Raw genomic sequence first — 19,512 nt, forward strand, 5'->3', positions numbered from 1 at the left:
TTACATCAATGCGGCATTCCACTGAGTGCAGCATTAAAGCTCGTCAATGGATATCAAAGGAAAACAGTACACTATTTGAGGAGTGTACATAGGACGATGGTTGTGGTTGTTGAAGACCAAAAATCGCAGACCAGGGCTTCATAGCAGGATTTCCTCAAGGCAGTGTCCTAGGCTAATCATCTTCAGCTCCATCATCAATTACTTATTTTTCATCATACGATCAAAAGTGGGGATGTTTGCTGATGATTATAAAAGTTGCATTCCTTTTGCAACTCCTCAGCAAATGAAGCAGCAGTTGCCTGCATGCAAGACCCAGACAAAATTCAGGCCCGGGCTAATAAGTGACAAGTAACATTCATGCCACAAAAGTGCCAGACAATTAACATCTCTAAAAAGGAGAGACTAACCACCTAACCACATTTAGTGTTGCGGATGTTGGGAAGGGGTCGGGATGGGGGAGGATAACAGGACCAGGGGGCAGGAATAGGTGCCAATGCCCAGCTCAATCAGTTACCCACATACTGTGACTTTCAGAGCAGATCAGTAGCTGGGAATCCTGATGTGAGTAACTTACCTATAAGGCTGAAGTCAGAAGTATGATGAAACACTGCCCACTAGCTACCATTGGTATACCATCAACAACTCAAGAAGCTAAAGACTATCCAGGACAAGGCAATCCAATTGTTTGCTATCTCATCAACCACTCCAGACATTAATTTCTTCCACCATAGGTGCACAGTCGCCTCACTGTGTACCATCTACAGAGTGCACTGCAATTACTGACCCATGATACTCAAACAGTAGCTCCCGATCCTGCACCACTTACCACCAAGAAGGTCAAGGGCAGAATGTGAACACCACCTCCAGGTTCTCATTCAAGTCACACATTATGCTGACTTGGAATACATTGTTGTTCCCACTAGGTCTAAATCCTCAAACCGCCAATCCAATTGCACTGTGAGATTAAATTCGCCAAGGCGGCAGTGGTTTATAAAATAGTGTATCATTGCATTTTCAATGGCGTGTAGAACTGGGCAATAAATGTTCTCCTTGTCCGCGATGTCAGGATCCCAAAAATGAATTTAAAATACAGAAAATGTGGAAATACTTGGCAGGTCAGACAGTATCTGTGGATGTGATCCAGAATTAATGTTATACATTTCATCGAAGATGTTTGTGTGTAGTGTTGTTTCCTAACTTACTTATGAGAGGACTTTCTTTAATTTTTAGTCTATAGTCTCAGTCCTAGACTTTCTAATCAGCAGAAAATGTTTATCTTTACAAAGGGAGGGAGAGAGAAAACGGGGAATTACAGACCAGTTAGTCTAACATCGGTAGTGGGGAAAATGCTAGTCAGTTATTAAAGATGGGATAGCAGCACATTTGGAAAGTGGTGAAATCATTGGACAAAGTCAGCATGAATTTATGAAAGGTAAATCATGTCTGCCGAATCTTATAGAATTTTTCGAGGATGTAACTCGTAGAGTGGATAAGGGAGAACCAGTGGATATGTTATATCTGGACTTTCAGAAGGCTTTCGACAAGGTCACACATAAGAGATTAGTATGCAAACTTAAAGCACACGGTATTGGGGGTTCAGTATTGATGTGGATAGAGCACTGGCTGGCAGACAGGAAGCAAAGAGTAGGAGTAAACGGGTCCTTTTCAGAATGTCAGGCAGTGACTAGTGGGGTACCGCAAGGCTCAGTGCTGGGACCCCAGCTATTTACAATATATATTAATGATTTGGACGAGGGAATTCAATGCAACATCTCCCAGTTTGCGGATGACACGAAGCTGGGGATCAGTGTTAGCTGTAAGGAGGATGCTAGGAGGCTGCAAGGTGACTTGGATAGGTTGGGTGAGTGAGCAAATGCATGGCAGATGCAGTATAATGTGGATAAATGTGAGGTTAACTTTAATGTAACTTTGGTTACAGTTTTTATTCCATCTGTTTTAACAAGTACTGTTATGTAGCGTGAGACAATGTAAAATTCAGAAAGTTGATAACTGGAAGTAGGATGATTGATTGTTACACTTTTGCAAGATGCACATCCATTCTGTTAGGGCACAAAGCAGTATTATCTTTTCAATGTTACCAGTGTTGTCCTGATAATATTTTAGGAACCAATTCTAGAATCTTGCATTCACAGAGACAATAAATTATTGATTCAGCACCACAATGTTGTAGTTCTGTTGTGACTTAAACTTTATTCAAGCAGGGTTCCTTGCTAGGAATGCAGAATCAAGCAATTTATCTCAGCAATCAATCAGCAAATTTGCGTAAAGGTGGCTATGTTATTCATGCAATCTTAAAGGGGCTGTCCCACTGTACGAGCTAATTCAAAAGCTCTCCCGAGTTAAAAAAAAAAATCAAACTCGTAAGCACATGGAATGTACGTAGCAGCTACGTCGGAGCTCAGGACATCTCTTAGCGGCTCGTAATGCTAACAGCAGGTACTCGGAAAACGCGGTAAGCTCGTGAAGACTAATGAAAATTTTTCATGAGAGCCCTGAGTACCTACGAGCGGCTATTACTGTAATTCTCCGAGTTCGAATCCGAGTTGATGGGACAGCCCCTTTAGTCACTCTTAAAGGCTGAAATTGTGATCCATGATATCAGTGGCAAGTGTTTTATGCTTTCACATGAGAGTTATTTGGCTACTTTTAAAAATATACCATTAAGTTAATTGTTTTCATCACATACATAATTGCTTTTTAATCATTTATGTGATAAGACCAAGTGGGACCCGTTGGGTCCCGTCCCCTCAAAGCAAGGTTGCGGAAGGGCGGGAGCGGCCAGCATCGTCACACATACACACACTAACCATCCACACACCACCCCACACATACACTAACCACCCACCTACACACACACACAGTAACCACCCCCCCTCCCCCTTGATATTATATTAATATTGTTCATTGGCTCCTTTTACCCCATCCCGCCCTATCCACTGACGCATAACCCCCAACTCTCAGGCTCGCCTAGAGAGGGAGGGGGGGGGTGGTGGTTAGAGAGTGAGGGCAGAGAGAGAGAGGGCAAAGAGAGAGGGGGCAGACACACAGAGGAAGAGGTAGAGAGAGAGGGGCAGAGACAGAGTGAGGGGCATAGACAAAGACAGAGGGAGAGGGGGGAGGGAGGGGAAAGAGGAGGGGGGGAGGGAGGGGAGTGGTGGGGGGGAAGGGGGGATGGGAGAGGGGGGGAGGGAGGGGAGGGGAGGGTGGGGGAGGGGGGAAAGAGGGTGGGAGGGGGAGAGGGGGAGAGAAAAGGGCAGGAGAGGGGGGGAGGGGAGGGAGAGAGAGGAGGGGGGATAGAGGGGGCAGAGAGAGAGGGGGGGAGAGAGAGGGGGGGAGAGGGGTGTAGGGATAGGGGGAGGGTGGGTGAGGCAAGGGAAAGGGGGTGAGAGGGGGAAAGGGGAGGGGGAGGGAGGGGAGGAGAGAGGAGAGAGATCGAGATGGGGGAGAGGGGGTTGGGGGGAGAGGGGTTGGGGGAGAGGGAGGGGGGGGGAGAGACTGGGGGGGGCAGAGAGAGGGGGGCGGCAGCTTGCGCCCGTGGGGGGGCGGGGGGGGCGGCAGCTTGCGACCAGCGGGCAGATCGCGGGGGGGGCGGGCTACAGCTCGCGGGGGGTCGGCGGAAGCTCGCGGGGGGGAGGGGCAGCAGCAGCTCTCAGGGGGGACATCACTCGCAGCGCAGATGCACCACGCAGAGCCCGCAGCACGCAGAGCCATTGTGACGTCATCAGTCAAAGCTGCTCGGTTTTATTTTGAAAGACATTTCAGATTCTTGAACATTTTTATTAATAACTCAAGAAATAAAGCCAATTTTCAAGTAAGCCAATTTTTGACTCCAGGGGGTAAATCTTAACCGGAATATGTAAAAATATTCCCGTTAGCGCGTCATTTCTTCGAGTAGATGTGATAACACACAAACAAAAATATAAATACACACACACACACATGCAAGATCAGAGTTTTATAGTTATAAGGATGTATATTTTAATTCTGTAAAGTCAAAATAGCCATTGGACATAATTGCCACTCAAAGTAAGCCTCTGTCTGTATTTGTTTAAAAAAAACAAGTTTCTCATGGATGATGTCTCAGTTTTCACAGCAGGAGTTAATGTGCTCAATTATAGCTTAAGCTTGCTAAAGTCCAGAAATGGATGTACAGTGCTGTTTTTGAAAAGTAAATTGTTTCCATAAAGCACTTCAATCATTTTTGTGAATCTGTGTTCTAATATTCCAAAAGACAGGAATTGTAAATGTTAGTGCAACTTCATTGATCTTTTGTATTCCACCACTTGTAACGAGTAAAGTGTGATGTGAGACAGCATGGAATACAGAAAGTCAATCACTGTAAGTGTTACTATACCAGGGATCTGTATTTTTGCTAGAATACAGGGAAGATGCAGTTCCTGCTCAATCCAAGACAAGGCGGCATGTCTTGGATATGACTTCCCAGTACCCGTCATATTTTCAAATGAATTACATTTTAACATTTTTTTCTACAGATCATACACGATAGGATATATTCACATATAGCAAGAAATCAATTCATATGGAATAAACCACCAGGTGGACTCTACATGCTACCACAGTATTCTACAAATTTAGCTGCCCTTCCTTTTTATTATTTAAGTTTGGGTAAGTGCAACTGTTTAAGCTGTACATTTTTGGCATAGAATTAATTTTGTTGAAGTTTATACTTTCTGTGGTTTTAAATAATCACATTTCTAGAGCAGATTATTTGCAGCTAGTAAATTAATAGACCAATTGCTGCTATCTCTTCACATGGAAGTTGTGAGTTTTGCTCTCCTGTTCCCAACTCCCAAGTGATTAATATTTGCATGGTTGATTGGGATTGAGAGATTCGATTCAAAACAGGAACATAAACTTGGACAGGTGGAAGGAAGAATTTGGCTCTGTATTCTTTGAAGTTTAGAAAAATGAGGAACGATTTTATTCCCTCGTAAAGGGAGGTAAATGGGGCAAAAAACAAAAAGCAGATAATGAGATATTTCCACTGAATCAAGCCTCTCCAATGAAGTGACATAATTACAAGATAAGGTCATGGTTATTTAAACCAGAAGTGTGTAGGAAATTCTCCTTGCAAGATGGTGGTGATTTCCTCAAATTCTTTACCCCAGAGGATGTGGAGGCTAGATTATTGAAGACGTTTTAAGAGGAGGTAGATACAATTTTGGAAAACTGAGTAATTGACGGCTATGGGGGATTCACACAGAAGAGGATTTGAGACATGGGGCAAATTGCAATGAATGATAGGGCAGGTTTGAGGGACGAGGTGGTCTACTCCTCCCCCGGTTTGTTCATGTTTTCTTGACGGGTGTGGCAATCAATCATACTACATGATTCTAACTGGAGCTCAATTTAAAACCACCTTCATCTTTGCAACTGGAGTCATCCATGGAAAGAGAGACTTTATTTCACATCCTTGACTTACCCTTTGTTGCATACAAGTCCGTTTTGCACACCCCTTTAGTAAGTGTCTGGTTCAGATTATTGGTGAAGTTAAAGAAGTTGATTGGGGTGCAGGGAGAGCATCAGAATGGTGAGCACTGGAGGATTTGGGGAATGGTATGTTATTCTGGATTCAGATTAATTAGACATGAATAGAAGATTGTTATTCTGGTAGGAAATAGTATTTACGTCATTCTTGTGTGGTTCAATTGCTACTTGCCACTTGTCGGTTCAAGTTGAAATACCATCTTAATCTTGCCCAATTAGGTCATCAGTGCATGTGTTTTGATTATAAGAACTAGGTTTCTTGACTTCCCATGTCCAGTGACATTGTCTGGTCATTGTTTCCTGTCTTGTTTTCCACTTCCTCCTCCTCCTTCTATCCACTGCAAAAATGACCAGAAAACAGAGGATGCAACAGGTGACAACAAGCCGGACATCCTCCTAGAGGTGTACAAGAGAGTGCTCCCAAATTAGTCCAAGCATCTAAAGCAGGGGTTGGCAACCTTGTTCTGCATAGGGGCCGGGACGCATGTCTGTGAGCGGATTGCGGGTCACATCTATCACGTGTACACATGGATCCCGTCCAGGATGGCAGGCAACAAATCACGTGTCACATAGATCCTGCCCCTTCGAGGTCGCCACCAGGAGCACTGGCCAAAGATCATAGAGCGGAGCAAGATACTCCACTATGCAGTATATGCACTATGCAAAATATGCAATATCAATAATGCCAACCATTTGCACGGGTTTGTAACTGACGATGCTGGGTACAAAAGCATGGAGGTTGTGTTGAACTTCGTTAAAACATTGGTTTCATTAAGGCTGGGATATTGAGCACTGCACTGTACAGCGCGAAAGCACGGCAGAGAACGCAGACAAGATTTACTAGAACAATGTAGGAAGGAACTGCAGATGCTAGTTTACATCAAAGGTAGATGCAAATTGCTGGAGTAATTCAGTGAGACAGGCAGCATCTCAGGAGAGAAGGAATGGGTGACGTTTCGGATCGAGCCCCTTCGGTTTTGGGTGATTCTTCAGAAAGTGCCTACTTTGAAGTTTTTGGAAACCCAATTATAAAACTTAAATTTTTGCAACTTTGAATGTTGTTTCACATTGATGAACATCTCTACTATGGAAAAAATATGTTTTGCACAATCTTTTAGAGAATTTAATTTATTTTTTCCTCTTCTTTTTCCACGTTGCTCATTGCATTCAGTCATATCCGTTGTATTTTTATGATGAACAACACTCTAAAATAAAACTGATTTGAGAATATAAAATCAATTTTTTGTCGCAGTCTTTCAAATTATAGCTTCCTCAAATAAACCGCCAAAAAATACTTTTTCAGTCTAACACATTGATTTTATTTATTTATTTTTATTTTTTATTTATTTTTTATTAGAAGTACAGTAAGTTACAATAATACATAACACATATGTCTTAATACATTTTTTGTACCGCTTCATTTTTTGAGCTTTAAAAAAATGATAGAAGTAAAGGAAGTAAGGAAAGTGGGCAAGAGTCGTGAAGGTGCAGGAGAGTGTTGAGAAAAGAAAGCCCCTTAGAAAAGAAGTTAGAGAAGGAAGTAAAGAAAGAAAGTAGACCCTAGAAAAGAAGGAAAAAGAAAGGAGAAACAATCGCTCTATTATAACATTAAACTCCGCAGAAAGGGGACTACCAACCAAGTCTGTTTTTGTTGGGGGGGTTTTTACCCCCCGTTGCCAGATCCTGGTTTCATTTATTTATTTATTTATTTATTTAAATTACTATTGCACCTTATGCTTGTAATAGTTCCAAAAACGTAGACCACGTCTTTTGGAAGTGGTCTGCTTTGCCTGCTAAGAGGAATCTCATCTCTTCCAGATGTAGTGTTTCAAACATATTTGATATCCACATTTTTATTGTTGGTGTAGGCGCATTTTTCCAGAATTTAAGTATGAGCTTTTTTCCCATTATTAGCCCGTAATTGAGTAAATTATTCGGAAACACGTTTAGTTCAGGGTTACCTTCCGATATTCCAAAAATGATGCATTCTGGTTTTGGTACCAGTTTTATTTTAATTAATTTTGTAAAGATGTCAAATATTTCCTTCTCGTCGGGGATGCCACCTGAGTTACTCCAGCATTTTGTGTCTATTTCTTAGAATAGCCCTGCGACATGGAACTTTGGTTGCAATGCTGGAGAATGTATTTTAGGAGAAGCGAAAGCTGAGAGGAGATTTAGTTCAAAATCATCGCGGGCAGAAGGATTAAGGTGGAACAGGTTGCACCGATTGGGCTGTTTTATCTAATGTTTTGATTTCATTGCACATTATTTTTCATTTCACTGTCTTGTACAATTTATGTATAATTTATGTTTTGGTAAGCATCTGAACTGAAGCAGGTTACGGGAGATACATAAACAATGGCAGTAAATTGACTGCTCTTACTGAAAGCATATGGACAGCAGACACTCCACCTCTCCCATCCCACCTTCAGTCCAAACCAGTTATATAATTCCATACAACGGGATCCCTCCACGGGATCTATATTCCACTGAGATACAAGAAGAAGGGAAGGTGACGTTTCGGGTTGAGACCTTTCTTCAGACTGAACTGAACTCTGGTCGGTGAGAGTACTTGTGATAGTCTAAAGAAGGGTCTCTACCCAACACGTCACCCATTCCTTCTATCCAGAGATGCTGCCTGTCCCGCTGAGTTACTCCAGCATATTGTGTCTATGTTTGGTGTAAACCAGCATCTGCAGTTCCTTCCCACACAAGAGAACTTGGGACTTGCAGCTGAATATCTGGGTACTTTACAATTTGAGTCTCGTGATAAATTACTGGCCAAATACACAATCTAGTGGTCCGGGACCGTTTTTTCGAGAGATCCGTTTATTTCATGTATATGAATATTGGATGCATATCGGCAGTACATTTCATATGATTAATTATTAAAGCAGGCTTCCTGTCCATCAAAAATGGACAAGGGAGAGCCAGTGGATGTAGTGTACCTGGACTTTCAGAAAGCATTTGATAAGGTCCCACATAGGAGATTAGTGGGCAAAATTAGGGCACATGGTATTGGGGGTAGAGTGCTGACATGGATAGAGAAGTGTTTGGCAGACAGGAAACAAAGAGTAGGGATTAACGGGTCCCTTTCAGAATGGCAGGCAGTGACTAGTGGGGTACCGCAAAGCTCGGTGCTGGGACCGCAGCTATTTACAATATAAATCAATGATTTGGATGAAGGGATTCAAAGTAAAATTAGCAAATTTGCAGAAGACACAAAGCTGGGTGGCAGTGTGAACTGTGAGGAGGATGCTATGAGAATGCAGGGTGACTTGGACAGGTTGGGGGAGTGGGCAGATGCATGGCAGATGAAGTTTAATGCAGATAAATGTGAGGTTAGCACATTTTGGTAGCAAAAACAGGAAGGCAGATTACTATCTAAATGGCGTCAAGTTGGGAAAAGGGGAAGTACAATAGGATCTGGGGTTCCTTGTACATCAGTCTATGAAAGTAAGCATGCAGGTACAGCAGGCAGTGAAGAAAGCGAATGGCATGTTGGCCTTTATAACTAGAGGAATCGAATATAGGAGCAAAGAGGTCCTTCTGCAGTTGTACAGAGCCCTAGTGAGACCACACCTGAAGTATTGTGTGCAGTTTTGGTCCCCTAATTTGAGAAAGGACATTCTTGCTATTGACGTAGTGCAGCGTAGGTTTACAAGGTTAATTCCCGGGATGGTGGGACTGTCATATGCTGAGAGAATGGAGCAGCTGGGCTTGTACACTCCGGAAGATAGAAGGATGAGAGGTGTCTCATTGAAACATATACGATTGTTAAGGGCTTGGACACGCTAAAGGCAGGAAACATGTTCCCGATGTTGGGGGAGTCCAGAACCAGGGGCCACAGTTTAAGAATAAGGACTAAGCCATTTAGAATGGAGACGAGGAAACACTTTTTCTCACGGAGAGTGGTGAGTCTGTGGAATTCTTTGTCTCAGAGGGCGGTGGAGGCAGGTTCTCTGGATGCTTTCAAGAGAGAGCTAGATAGGGCTCTTAAAAATAGCGGAGTCAGGGGATATGGGGGAAAGGCAAGAACGAGGTACTGATTGGGGATGATCAGCCATGATCACATTGAATGGCAGTGCTGGCTCGAAGGGCCGAATGGCCTACCCCTGCACCTATTGTCTATTATCTATTGTCTATTGGTTCCGTCAGTTAATGGCTAGTGTTTCATCACGTTTTGAGTCCATTTCGTAATACCCCTGATAACGAGACCAAACAACTAACGACCAGTTTACAAAATAATGTGGAGGTTTATACATCAACAGGTCAGAAAGAATGGGGCGAATATTTATTATTTTTTAAAGTGTCTTTCGTTGAAGATAAATGAGTTGTTCATTGCTTGCGGATTCCCTCAAGTTTTTATGTGGATTTGTATCAAGTTGCATTGTTTCAGGTTTCACATTTGGAATTTATTTTGGAGCTGGGTTCAGCTGGGGGTCCACAGAAGTTGGAAGAATTCTGCTTACTGGGAATAAAGACAAGAGGCAGAGCAGCACGGACACTTCCCGTCTCTCGGGCGTGCATGCTGGCACTAACTCACGCCGATTCACACTTACTCGCACACACGTGGACGTATGCAGGTGTGATTGAATTTTATGCACAAGCAACGCATAATGCTGAAGAAGGGTCTACACATGAAACGTCACCCATTCCTTCTCTCCAGAGATGCTGCCGGTTCTGATGAGTTACTCCAGTATTTTGTGTCTATCTTCAAGTTCAGAGTTAAATAAAACACCCAGAGTGCTGGAGGAACTCAGCGCCCACCAATCCAAGACAGGTGCGGGGAAACAAATACGCCTGCTGGCCGGAATGTTTCCGGGGCGCGCTAGCAGCAGCACCGCAGCCACTGCAACTACACTTTTAGATGCGGGGAAAAAAAATCCGCTTGCAAGCCGGATGATTTCGGGTTATGGGCCGCATTCGGCCCGAGGGCTGTTGGTTGCCGACCCCTGATCGGAAGAATTGCTTTCAGACCTTCTTTGCATTCACTACATTATTCCTGTTAAGTTCTCGCCTCTCTTTGCATGTGCACAAGGCATATTTGTGCCATGAACCAGAGGTACAAGAAAGTGCCCATGTCGCTCCTCAAGAGGTGCTTTGTCATAGTAGCTGAAATGTAGTGGGACAATGGCCAACATCAGATTGGATGAGTCATGCAAGTTTCCCATGTACATGGTGATGACAATCATGTTCTTGCACCTGCTATCCTGATCTGGAGTGATAGCTCCATCAGCTGTGCAACTAATTGCAGTTCCTCTGCAGAACCCTAAAACTCTATTGCTTCCTGAATCATGGAGAAGCCTCTTATCATGGTAAACCTTAGTGCTCAGACTTGCTGCTGCCCTGACTCAAGGAGAAAGGTTTGAATTACCTTCTCTTTGACTAAAAGCTTCCTTTGATTAAGAAACCTGGTATCTATTGTTCTACTTCCAAACAAGCATGGGCTAAAACTCCAATGTTCTGGATGACAACATTGCATCCTCATCTTAATTCTTAGAACATGTTCAGTGCAGTTTTTCAGCCGAATTCAGAGGATCACGTTCATCTCTGTTCCCAACAACCTGTAAATAATTGAGTATTCCTTTAAATTGCACAGGGGAGATGGAGGAGGTTTGACTGCGAATCTTGCTGCTATTCAGAAAAGGTTTCTTGTATGAGATTCACATTGTGCGTAGGTATATTTACACTGATCAGTTTAGCAGGGCAGGTTTCAAAATATTTCTTTAGGGTTGACATCATTAACCTCCTACTCAAATGTGCATTACAGTGAAATTCAATTTGATAAAAAGCTTGATCCATACTAAAATAATCCAATCTAATTCGCAGTCTAATTTACAATTGAATCAGAACCCACAATACCAAAATAATAGCAGCAATGCATTTCAATTTTTAGGCCATTGCACCTATATACATGTTTCATGTGGTAGAAAAGGCTATGTATCTATCTGAGCAAATAAATAAATGATGGGCCTTTGTCCCAAACATTATGGAGAGTAGTGTACCTACAATGAGGTGGTTGTATGTGAGCAGAGGCTGAGTAAGAATGGCCTTCATTCAATAACATTCAAATGATTGAACGATAATTTTTGATGCAAACATGATTCTGATGTATTAAAATAGATGCTAGATTTTTTTTGCCCCTCAGATTGAAGAAATAAAACTCAAGGAAAGGGATTAATTAGGAGAAATGTATTTACTGTATATGTGGTAAAACGTTGAAATTTCCTATCACAGATGACTGAACCTTAAGCCGAATACCTTTTAGAGTTAAGATCAATGAATAGATTTGTGGTCACTAAGTAAATATACTACACAGTAAATCATCTATGTAGTATATTTACAGTGGTGAAAAGCAAGATCATTCTAGAGACACGAGATGACAGATGCTTGGGTATAGAGGAAAAAAATAGACTGCTTGAGGAACTAAGCAAGTTCATAAGTGTTAGGAGCAGAATAAGACTATTCGGCCCATCAAGTATTCTCCGCCATTCAATCATGGCTGTTCTATTTCTCCCTCGTAACTCCATTCTACTGCCTACTCCCCATAATCCCTGACACCCATACTAATCTGCTGGGGGACAAAGGAATTATTGACGTGGTGGGTTGACTTGCTAACTTCCTTCAGCAGGTTGTTTTTTGCACGATCATTCCAGCAACTGAAACATGACAAGTAACCATATTTATAGTCATCAAGGCATAGAGCTGTACAATTGGGATACAGGCTCTTTGGCCCATCTTGTCCTTGCCAACTAAGTTGGTGTATTGGGCTAGTCCCATTTACCTGCATTTGACCAACGGCCTTCTAAACCCTTCCTGTTCAAATATCTGTCCAAATGTCATTTAGAAGTTCAACTATACCCTATCGCTTCCTCTGGCAGTTGATTCCAGATATGGCTTACTCTCTGAGTGTAAAATCTACTTCTGAGGTCATATTTAAGTCTCTTCCCTCTCATCTTAAGTCTATGCCCTCTAGTTTTAGAATCTTCTACCATGGAGGAAAAAGATTATGTTCAATTTGTCCATATCCCCCATGTTCTTGTACACCAGGGCAAAGTCAGCTGTCAGCCTCCTATGCTTCAAAGATGAAAGTACCAGCCTATTTAACTTCTCCCTTTAACACAAGCCCAGGTTTCATCCTGATGAATCTCTTCTGCACACTTTCCAACAATGACATCAATTCTATAGCTAGGTGACCAGAACTGCACACAGTACTTCAATTATGGTCTCACCAGCAGTTGTATAGCTGATCATGATGTGCCAACTGTTGTACTCTCTAAATGAAGGCAAGTGCACCAGACTGTCCACCTACTTTGCTCTTTCGGGTAACCATGCACCTGTACTCCCTGATCTCTCTGTTCTGTAACATTCCAGGTCTTTGCCGTTTACTGTGCAAGTCCTTCTCTGGTTTTGACTTATCAAAGTGCAACACCTCACACTTGTCAGAGGTAAATTCCTTTTGCCATTCCTTGGCCCACCTTCCAAAATGATCTGGATCTTGTTGTAAACTTAGATATCCTTCATCACTGTCCACTTTCCCACCAATTTTGGTGTGGTCATCAAATTTACTGACATTGTTAACTATAGAGTCATTCAAATAGTTAATGCATATGACAAACAGAAAATCAGAAAAACAAACATACACTACTACCATTTGACCTTCCTTATGAATCAATTTGACCAGCTCACCATGGATTCCATGCACTCAAACCTTACAGATCAGTCTACCATGTGGGACATTGTCAAAGGCATTGCTAAAGTCCATTTATACAATGTCCCCTGCCCTGCCTTTATCAATTCTATGGGGACAATAGAAAACTTTATTAGATACATGAGACATGATTTCCCACACACAATGCCATGCTCTCTGTCCCTAATCAGTCCATGCCCATCCAAATGCTGGTAGATCCATCCCTAAGAATCCCTTCCAACAGCTTTCACACCACTGATGTCAGGCTCACTAGCCTGGAGGAAGGAACTGCAGATGATTGTTTACACCAAAGATAGATGCAAAATGCTGGAGTAACTCAGCGGGACAGGCAGCATCTCTGGATAGACGGAATTGGGGACAGAAGTCTGAAGTCAGTCTGAAGAAGGGTCTCAACCCGAAACGTCACCCATTCCTTCTTTCCAGAGATGTTGCCTGTCCTGCTGAGTTACTCCAGCATTTTGTGCCTATCTTCACTAGCATGTAGTTTCCTGGCTTGTCTCTGCTGCCCTTAACATTACAACATTAGCCACTCACAAGTCTTCCGGATTTTTAACTGCGGCTATAGATGATGCAAATACCTCCGCAAGGTCGTCCATCATTTCCTTCTTAGTTTTCCGCAAGGTTTGATGTTGCACTCGGTCAGGTCTTGGGGATTTAACCACCTTATAGTGCTTTAAAACCACCAGTACAGCTTTGGTAATTTATATCTAATCTAAGACATCACTACTACTTTGCTTCAATTCCTTAGCTTCCATGCTCTCCTCCTCAGTTAAAATGGATGAGAAGTATTAATTTAACATCTCTCCCACCTCTTGTGGCTTTACACAAAGATGCCCATGTTGATCTTTAAGGGGACCTTTTCTTTCCCTAGCCATCCTGTTATTCTTAATATACTTGTAGATTTTGTTCTCCCCATATTGTCATCAACTCCCCACAGATTCCACCATTGGAAGCAATATGGAGTGGCTAATTAATCGACCAAACTGTCTATCTTTGAGATATTGGAGGGAGCCAAAGCACCTGGAGGAAACCCAGGGGATCACAGTACCAACTGAACCCAGACAAGTGTCCAAGGATCTCGGGTGCTATGAGACAACGGCCAGACTAGCTTCACCACTGTCCTGCCCATTTCTTAATATTAGACATTGCAATAAACAGGAAGAAAAACTGAGCTATTGGCGAAAGAATTATGCTTACATAGGTCACGGATGGAATGTTGGTGTTGACTCAAGATATTTTATAATCACGATCTTTATGTTCTTAGAATAGTTATTTTAGATTCATTCCACAGCAAAACCTGTCACATCCAATGAACACATACATCAGAACAACGTGGGCATGGTTGGAGAGCACAGCATGCTTCAAGGCAGGAATCAGGAAATCATCATCACTCCTGTTACCATTTATAGCTTATTCACTCATTAACTCTGATGCCTTTCTGACTGAAAGGATGAAACATATTGATTGCATTTTATAATACAGGGTACCACGACTTACAATCTAATTTTGTTGTTCGGCATAGCAATCCTCTTACTATTATTGTCATTGATGTTTTCAGCTATAATTGCCTTCAGCACAAACCTGTCCACCTTCTAAAGACAATTGTTCCGCTAATATGTTTGGAAATACATTTGTCAAACCATCCATTTTGTGATTGACAGAAGAGTTACTCAAGGTTTTGTGATGAATATTAAGACTTGCACATTTAAGTTTCACATTAACTAAATGAATGCCATTTAATTTGAGCATTAGATTTCCAAGTATGTTATTCCGTACCACTATCAAGATTGTAGAGATGATTTCATGTTCAAGTTCAAGTGAGTTTATTGTCATGTGTCCCTGATAGGACAATGAAAATCTTGCTTTGCTTCAGCACACAGAACATAGTAGGCATTTACTACAAAACAGATCAGTGTGTCCATATATTATTATATAAATATATACACACATGAATAAATAAACTGATAAAGTGCAAATAACAGATATTGGGTTATTAATAATCAGAGTTTTGTCCGAGCCAGGTTTAATGGCCTGATGGCTGTGGGGAAGTAGCTATTCCTGAGCCTGGTTGTTTCAGTCTTCAGGCTCCTGTACCTTCTACCTGAAGGTAGCAGGGAGATGAGTTTGTGGCCAGCATGGTGTGGGTCTTTGATGATACTGCCAGCCTTTTTGAGGCAGCGACTGCGATAAATCCACTCGATGGAAGGAAGGTCAGAGCCGATTATGGACTAGGTAGTGTTTACTACTTTTTGTAGTCTTTTCCTCTCCAGGGCGCTCAAGTTGCTGAACCAAGCCACGATGCAACTCTCTACTGTGCACCTGTAGAAGTTAGAGAGATTCCTCCTTGACAAACCGACTCTCCGTAATCTTCTCAGGAAGTAGAGGCGCTGATGAGCTTTCTTGGTAATTGCATTAGTGTCCTCGGACCAGGAAAGATCTTCAGAGATGTGCACGCCCAGGAATTTGAAGCCCTTTCAACCATCAACCCGTTGATATAAATGGGGCTGTGGGTCCCCATCCTACTCTTTCCAAAGTCTACAATCAGTTCCTTGGTTTTGCTGGTGTTGAGGGCCAGGTTATTGTGCTGGCACCATATGGCCAGTTGCTCGATCTCTCTTCTATACTCTGACTCATCCCCATCAGTGATACATCCCACAACAGTGGTGTCGTCAGCGAACTTGATGATGGAGTTTGCACTGTGACCGGCTACGCAGTCATGAGTATAGAATGAGTACAGCAGGGGGCTGAGCACTCAGCCTTGAGGTGCTCCCGTGCTGATTGTTATCGAGGCAGACACATTTCCACCAATACGAACAGACTGTGGCCTGTGAATGAATTTTAGCACATGAAAGCAATTGAGTTGGAACTCACTGGGAATGAAAATGTAAAATGCAGTTGAACAAACCAAACCAGTTAACTGTTACGTTTTACAGAGGTGTGACAAGAGACTGGCAGCTAACATCGCAAGGCAGCAGATCGATAATTTAAAAAAGTTAGCAAGGCTAGATAACTCTGATATACCCTGCTTCCTGTATTTGATATGTGCAGCCAGTTTCCCATGTCTCAGAAAGCCCAGCAGCTCACACAAGATGACAACAGCTCTGTTGGTGTATAAGTGGGCCAGGAAAACTCTCCATGGAACCACACTATCTGTAAACTAAACCAAGCACTTCCCATCAGATCCTAAAGGTTGTGAATTGTATTCCCCTTTGGGAAATGGATAGCCATCCTGGATTAGGAAATGAATTCACCTGGAATCCAGGCTCATTTTCTTTTCACTCGAGACCTGCATCAGACCTATTTGGTTTTGCAAACTATTTCAGAATTTTCCCCTTTAACTATAAACTAAAGCAGTCATCAAACTGGGGTCCTTGGAAGAAATTAAACTCCACAGTTTGGACAAAACAGCAACAATTATTTTCTTACTCAGAACTTTTTAACCTATTCCAGTTAATGTCTAATATGAATTTTAAGCAATATATCTATTAAGAATCACCAGTACAATAACGAAAGAAAACATAGATGCAGGAAGATTGTTCCCGATGTTAGGGAAGTCCAGGACAAGGGGTCACAGCTTAAGGATAAGGAGGGAATCCTTTTAAGGATATAACCGAGATGAGAAAAACTTTTTTCACACAGAGAGTGGTGAATCTCTGGAACTCTCTGCCACAGAGGGTAGTTGAGGCCAGTTCATTCAGATAATATTGAATGGCGGTGCAGGCTCGAAGAGCCGAATGGCCTACTCCTGCACCTAATTTCTCTGTTTCTATAGTGTAATAAACAATTATATGAAAGAAGCAAACTGTGTATTGGTCCACATTTAAAATAATTATCAAGTAAACTAGATTGAAGCTCTAGATAGATAGGAGAAAATGTGGTGGTTATGTTTTAGTGAATGAGGTGATGGAGGTCACATTGGGTCAGGGCACTGTCTAATCTTTGCTAAATCCTGCATTGGGTTCAGCCTAAATCAATTTTCACATGACTTGTATTATTATTTGTGAGGTCAACAGTGAGTAGCTCATGTCTATAATTCTGTCCAAATATTCTGGCACTTCTTTGGTTCCCCTTTCTTCACAAGACCATGAAGTGCAGTGGCTCTTGCTTCTGGATTGGGCAGGGGATGGGACCATCTGGTTCAGTGGCCACAATCTTGGGTTGCACTGGCACAGTAATGGTTGGATATTTATCAATAGTAAGTTTCTCAGTTAATGCCTGGCCAAATGCAATGTTAAAATCAAAGCAGATTCATTTCCTCATCTATCATCATCATCATATCCTTATCCTTATATAACAATAAAACTCTGATTGTGTGTGTGTATGTGTGTGTGTGTGTGTGTGTGTGTGTGTGTGTGTGTGTGTGTGTGTGTGTGTGTGTGTGTGTGTGTGTGTGTGTGTGTGTGTGTGTGTGTGTGTGTGTGTGTGTGTGTCTCTACGTGTGTGTGTGTGCGTGTCTCTCTCTCTCTCCCCCTACCCTCTCCCCCCTCTCACTCTCTCTCCCCTCCTCTCCCTGCCCCTCCCTCCCCCCCTCTCCCCCCTCCCTTTCTCCCTCCCTCTCTCTCCCCCCCCCCCTCTCTCTTCCCCCCTCTCCCTCTCTCCCCCCCTCCCCCTCCCTCCCTCCCCCCTCTTCCCCCCCCCATCTCTCCCCTCTCTCCCCCCTCTCTCTCCCCCTCTCTCCCCCCCCCCTCCAACCCTCTCCCCCCCCCTCCCCCCCCTCCTCTTCCCCCTCCACTCCCCCCTCGCCTCTTCTCCCCCCCCCTCATCCTTCTCTCCCCCCCCTCTCCCCTCTCCCCCCCCTCCCCCCCCCCTCTCCCCCAACCCTGTCTCCCCTCCCCCTCCTCCTCCCTCTCCCCCCTCCCCCCCCCTACCCACTTCTCTCCCCTTTCCCCGCTCTATCCCCCTCCCTCCTCCCTCTCCCCTATCCCCCTCTCTCTCCCTCTCTCTCCCCCCTCCTCTCCCCCCTCTCTCTCCCCCTCTCACTCCCTCTCCCTCCCCCCCCCTCTCTCTCTCCCCCCTCTCTCCCCCCCCCCCTCCTCTCCCTCTCCCCCCTCTCTCTCTCTCCCTCCCTCCCCCCTCGCCCCCCTCCCCCCCACCTCTCTCCCTTCCCCATCTCTCCCCCCCCTCTCCCCTCCTCACCCCTCCCCCTCTCTCTCTCCTCCACCCTCACCCTCTCTCCCCTCCCCCCCCTACCTCTCCCCCCCCTCTCTCTCTTCCCCCCCCCTCTCCCCCCCCCCCACTCCCCTCCCTATCCCCCTCTCTTCCCCCTTCTCCCCCCCTCCTCCCCCCTCCTCTCCTTCCCCCTCTCTCCCTCCCCTCTCCCCTCTCTCCACTCCTCTCCCCTCTCTCCCCTCCCCCTCCTCCCTCTCCCATTCTCCACCCTCTCTCCCCCCTCCTCTCCCCCCCTCTCTCCCCCTCTCTCCCCCCTCTCTCCCTCCCTCCCCCCCCCTCCCCTCCTCCCATCCCCCTCTTCCCCAACCCCCCCCTCCTCCCCCCTCTCCCCTTTGCACCCCCTCCTCTCCTCCCCCCTCCTATTCCCCCTCCCCTCTCCCCTCCTCCTCTCCCCCTCCTCCCTCTCCCCCCTCTCCTCCCCTCCCTGTCTCCCCCCTCCCCCCTCCCCCCCTCCCTCTCCCACCTCCCTCCCCCCTCTCTCCTCCTCTCTCCCCCTCTCTCCCCCTCTCTCTCCCCCCCCTCCCCCCCCCTCCTCCTCCCCTCCCCCTCTCCCCCGCTCCTCCCCCCCTCCCCCTCTCCCCTCCTCTTTCCTCTCCCCTCCTCCCCCCCTCCTCTCCTCTCCTCCCCCCTCCTCTCCTCTCCCACCCTCTCCCCTCTCTCCCTCTCCCCCCCCCCCTCCCCCCCCCCCTCTCCCCCCCCCCCTCCCCCTCCCTCTCCCCCTCCCCCCCCTCTCCCCCCTCCCCTCCCCCTCCCTCCCCTCCCTCTCTCTCCCCCTCTCCTCTAATCCTCTCTCCCCCTCCACCCCTCCTCCCTCTCTCCCCCCCTCTCCCCCCCTCTCTCCCCATGGGACACAATGAGTCCCACTTGGTCTAGTAGTTCTTAAAACTCTGATCTTGTACGTGTCTGTGTATATGTGTGTGTCTTTACATCTTCGTGAAAAAACTACGCGGTAACGATAAAATGTTTACATTATCCGATTGACATTTTTCCCGTCCAGGCAGTGATCAGGTTCACTTAAGATTCGATCCTAAATTTCATGTTATTTGCGATGAAAGCTTTAAAAAATGCCATCTTTCACAAGATTTTTATTGTTAAAATCA

General features: G+C 44.6%; 1 protein-coding gene across 1 annotated transcript in view; it reads left to right on the forward strand.

The window, feature by feature from the left end:
- Positions 1 to 19,512, forward strand: part of LOC129697178 (exostosin-1-like) — a 321,873-nt gene that overhangs the window by 220,871 nt on the left and 81,490 nt on the right. Inside the window, 1 exon segment of the mRNA XM_055635487.1 lies at positions 4,515 to 4,647. Within this exon segment, the coding sequence (XP_055491462.1) occupies positions 4,515 to 4,647 (133 nt within the window).

The sequence above is a fragment of the Leucoraja erinacea genome, chromosome 5 (genome assembly GCF_028641065.1).
Source record: "Leucoraja erinacea ecotype New England chromosome 5, Leri_hhj_1, whole genome shotgun sequence".
Taxonomy (NCBI): domain Eukaryota; kingdom Metazoa; phylum Chordata; class Chondrichthyes; order Rajiformes; family Rajidae; genus Leucoraja; species Leucoraja erinaceus.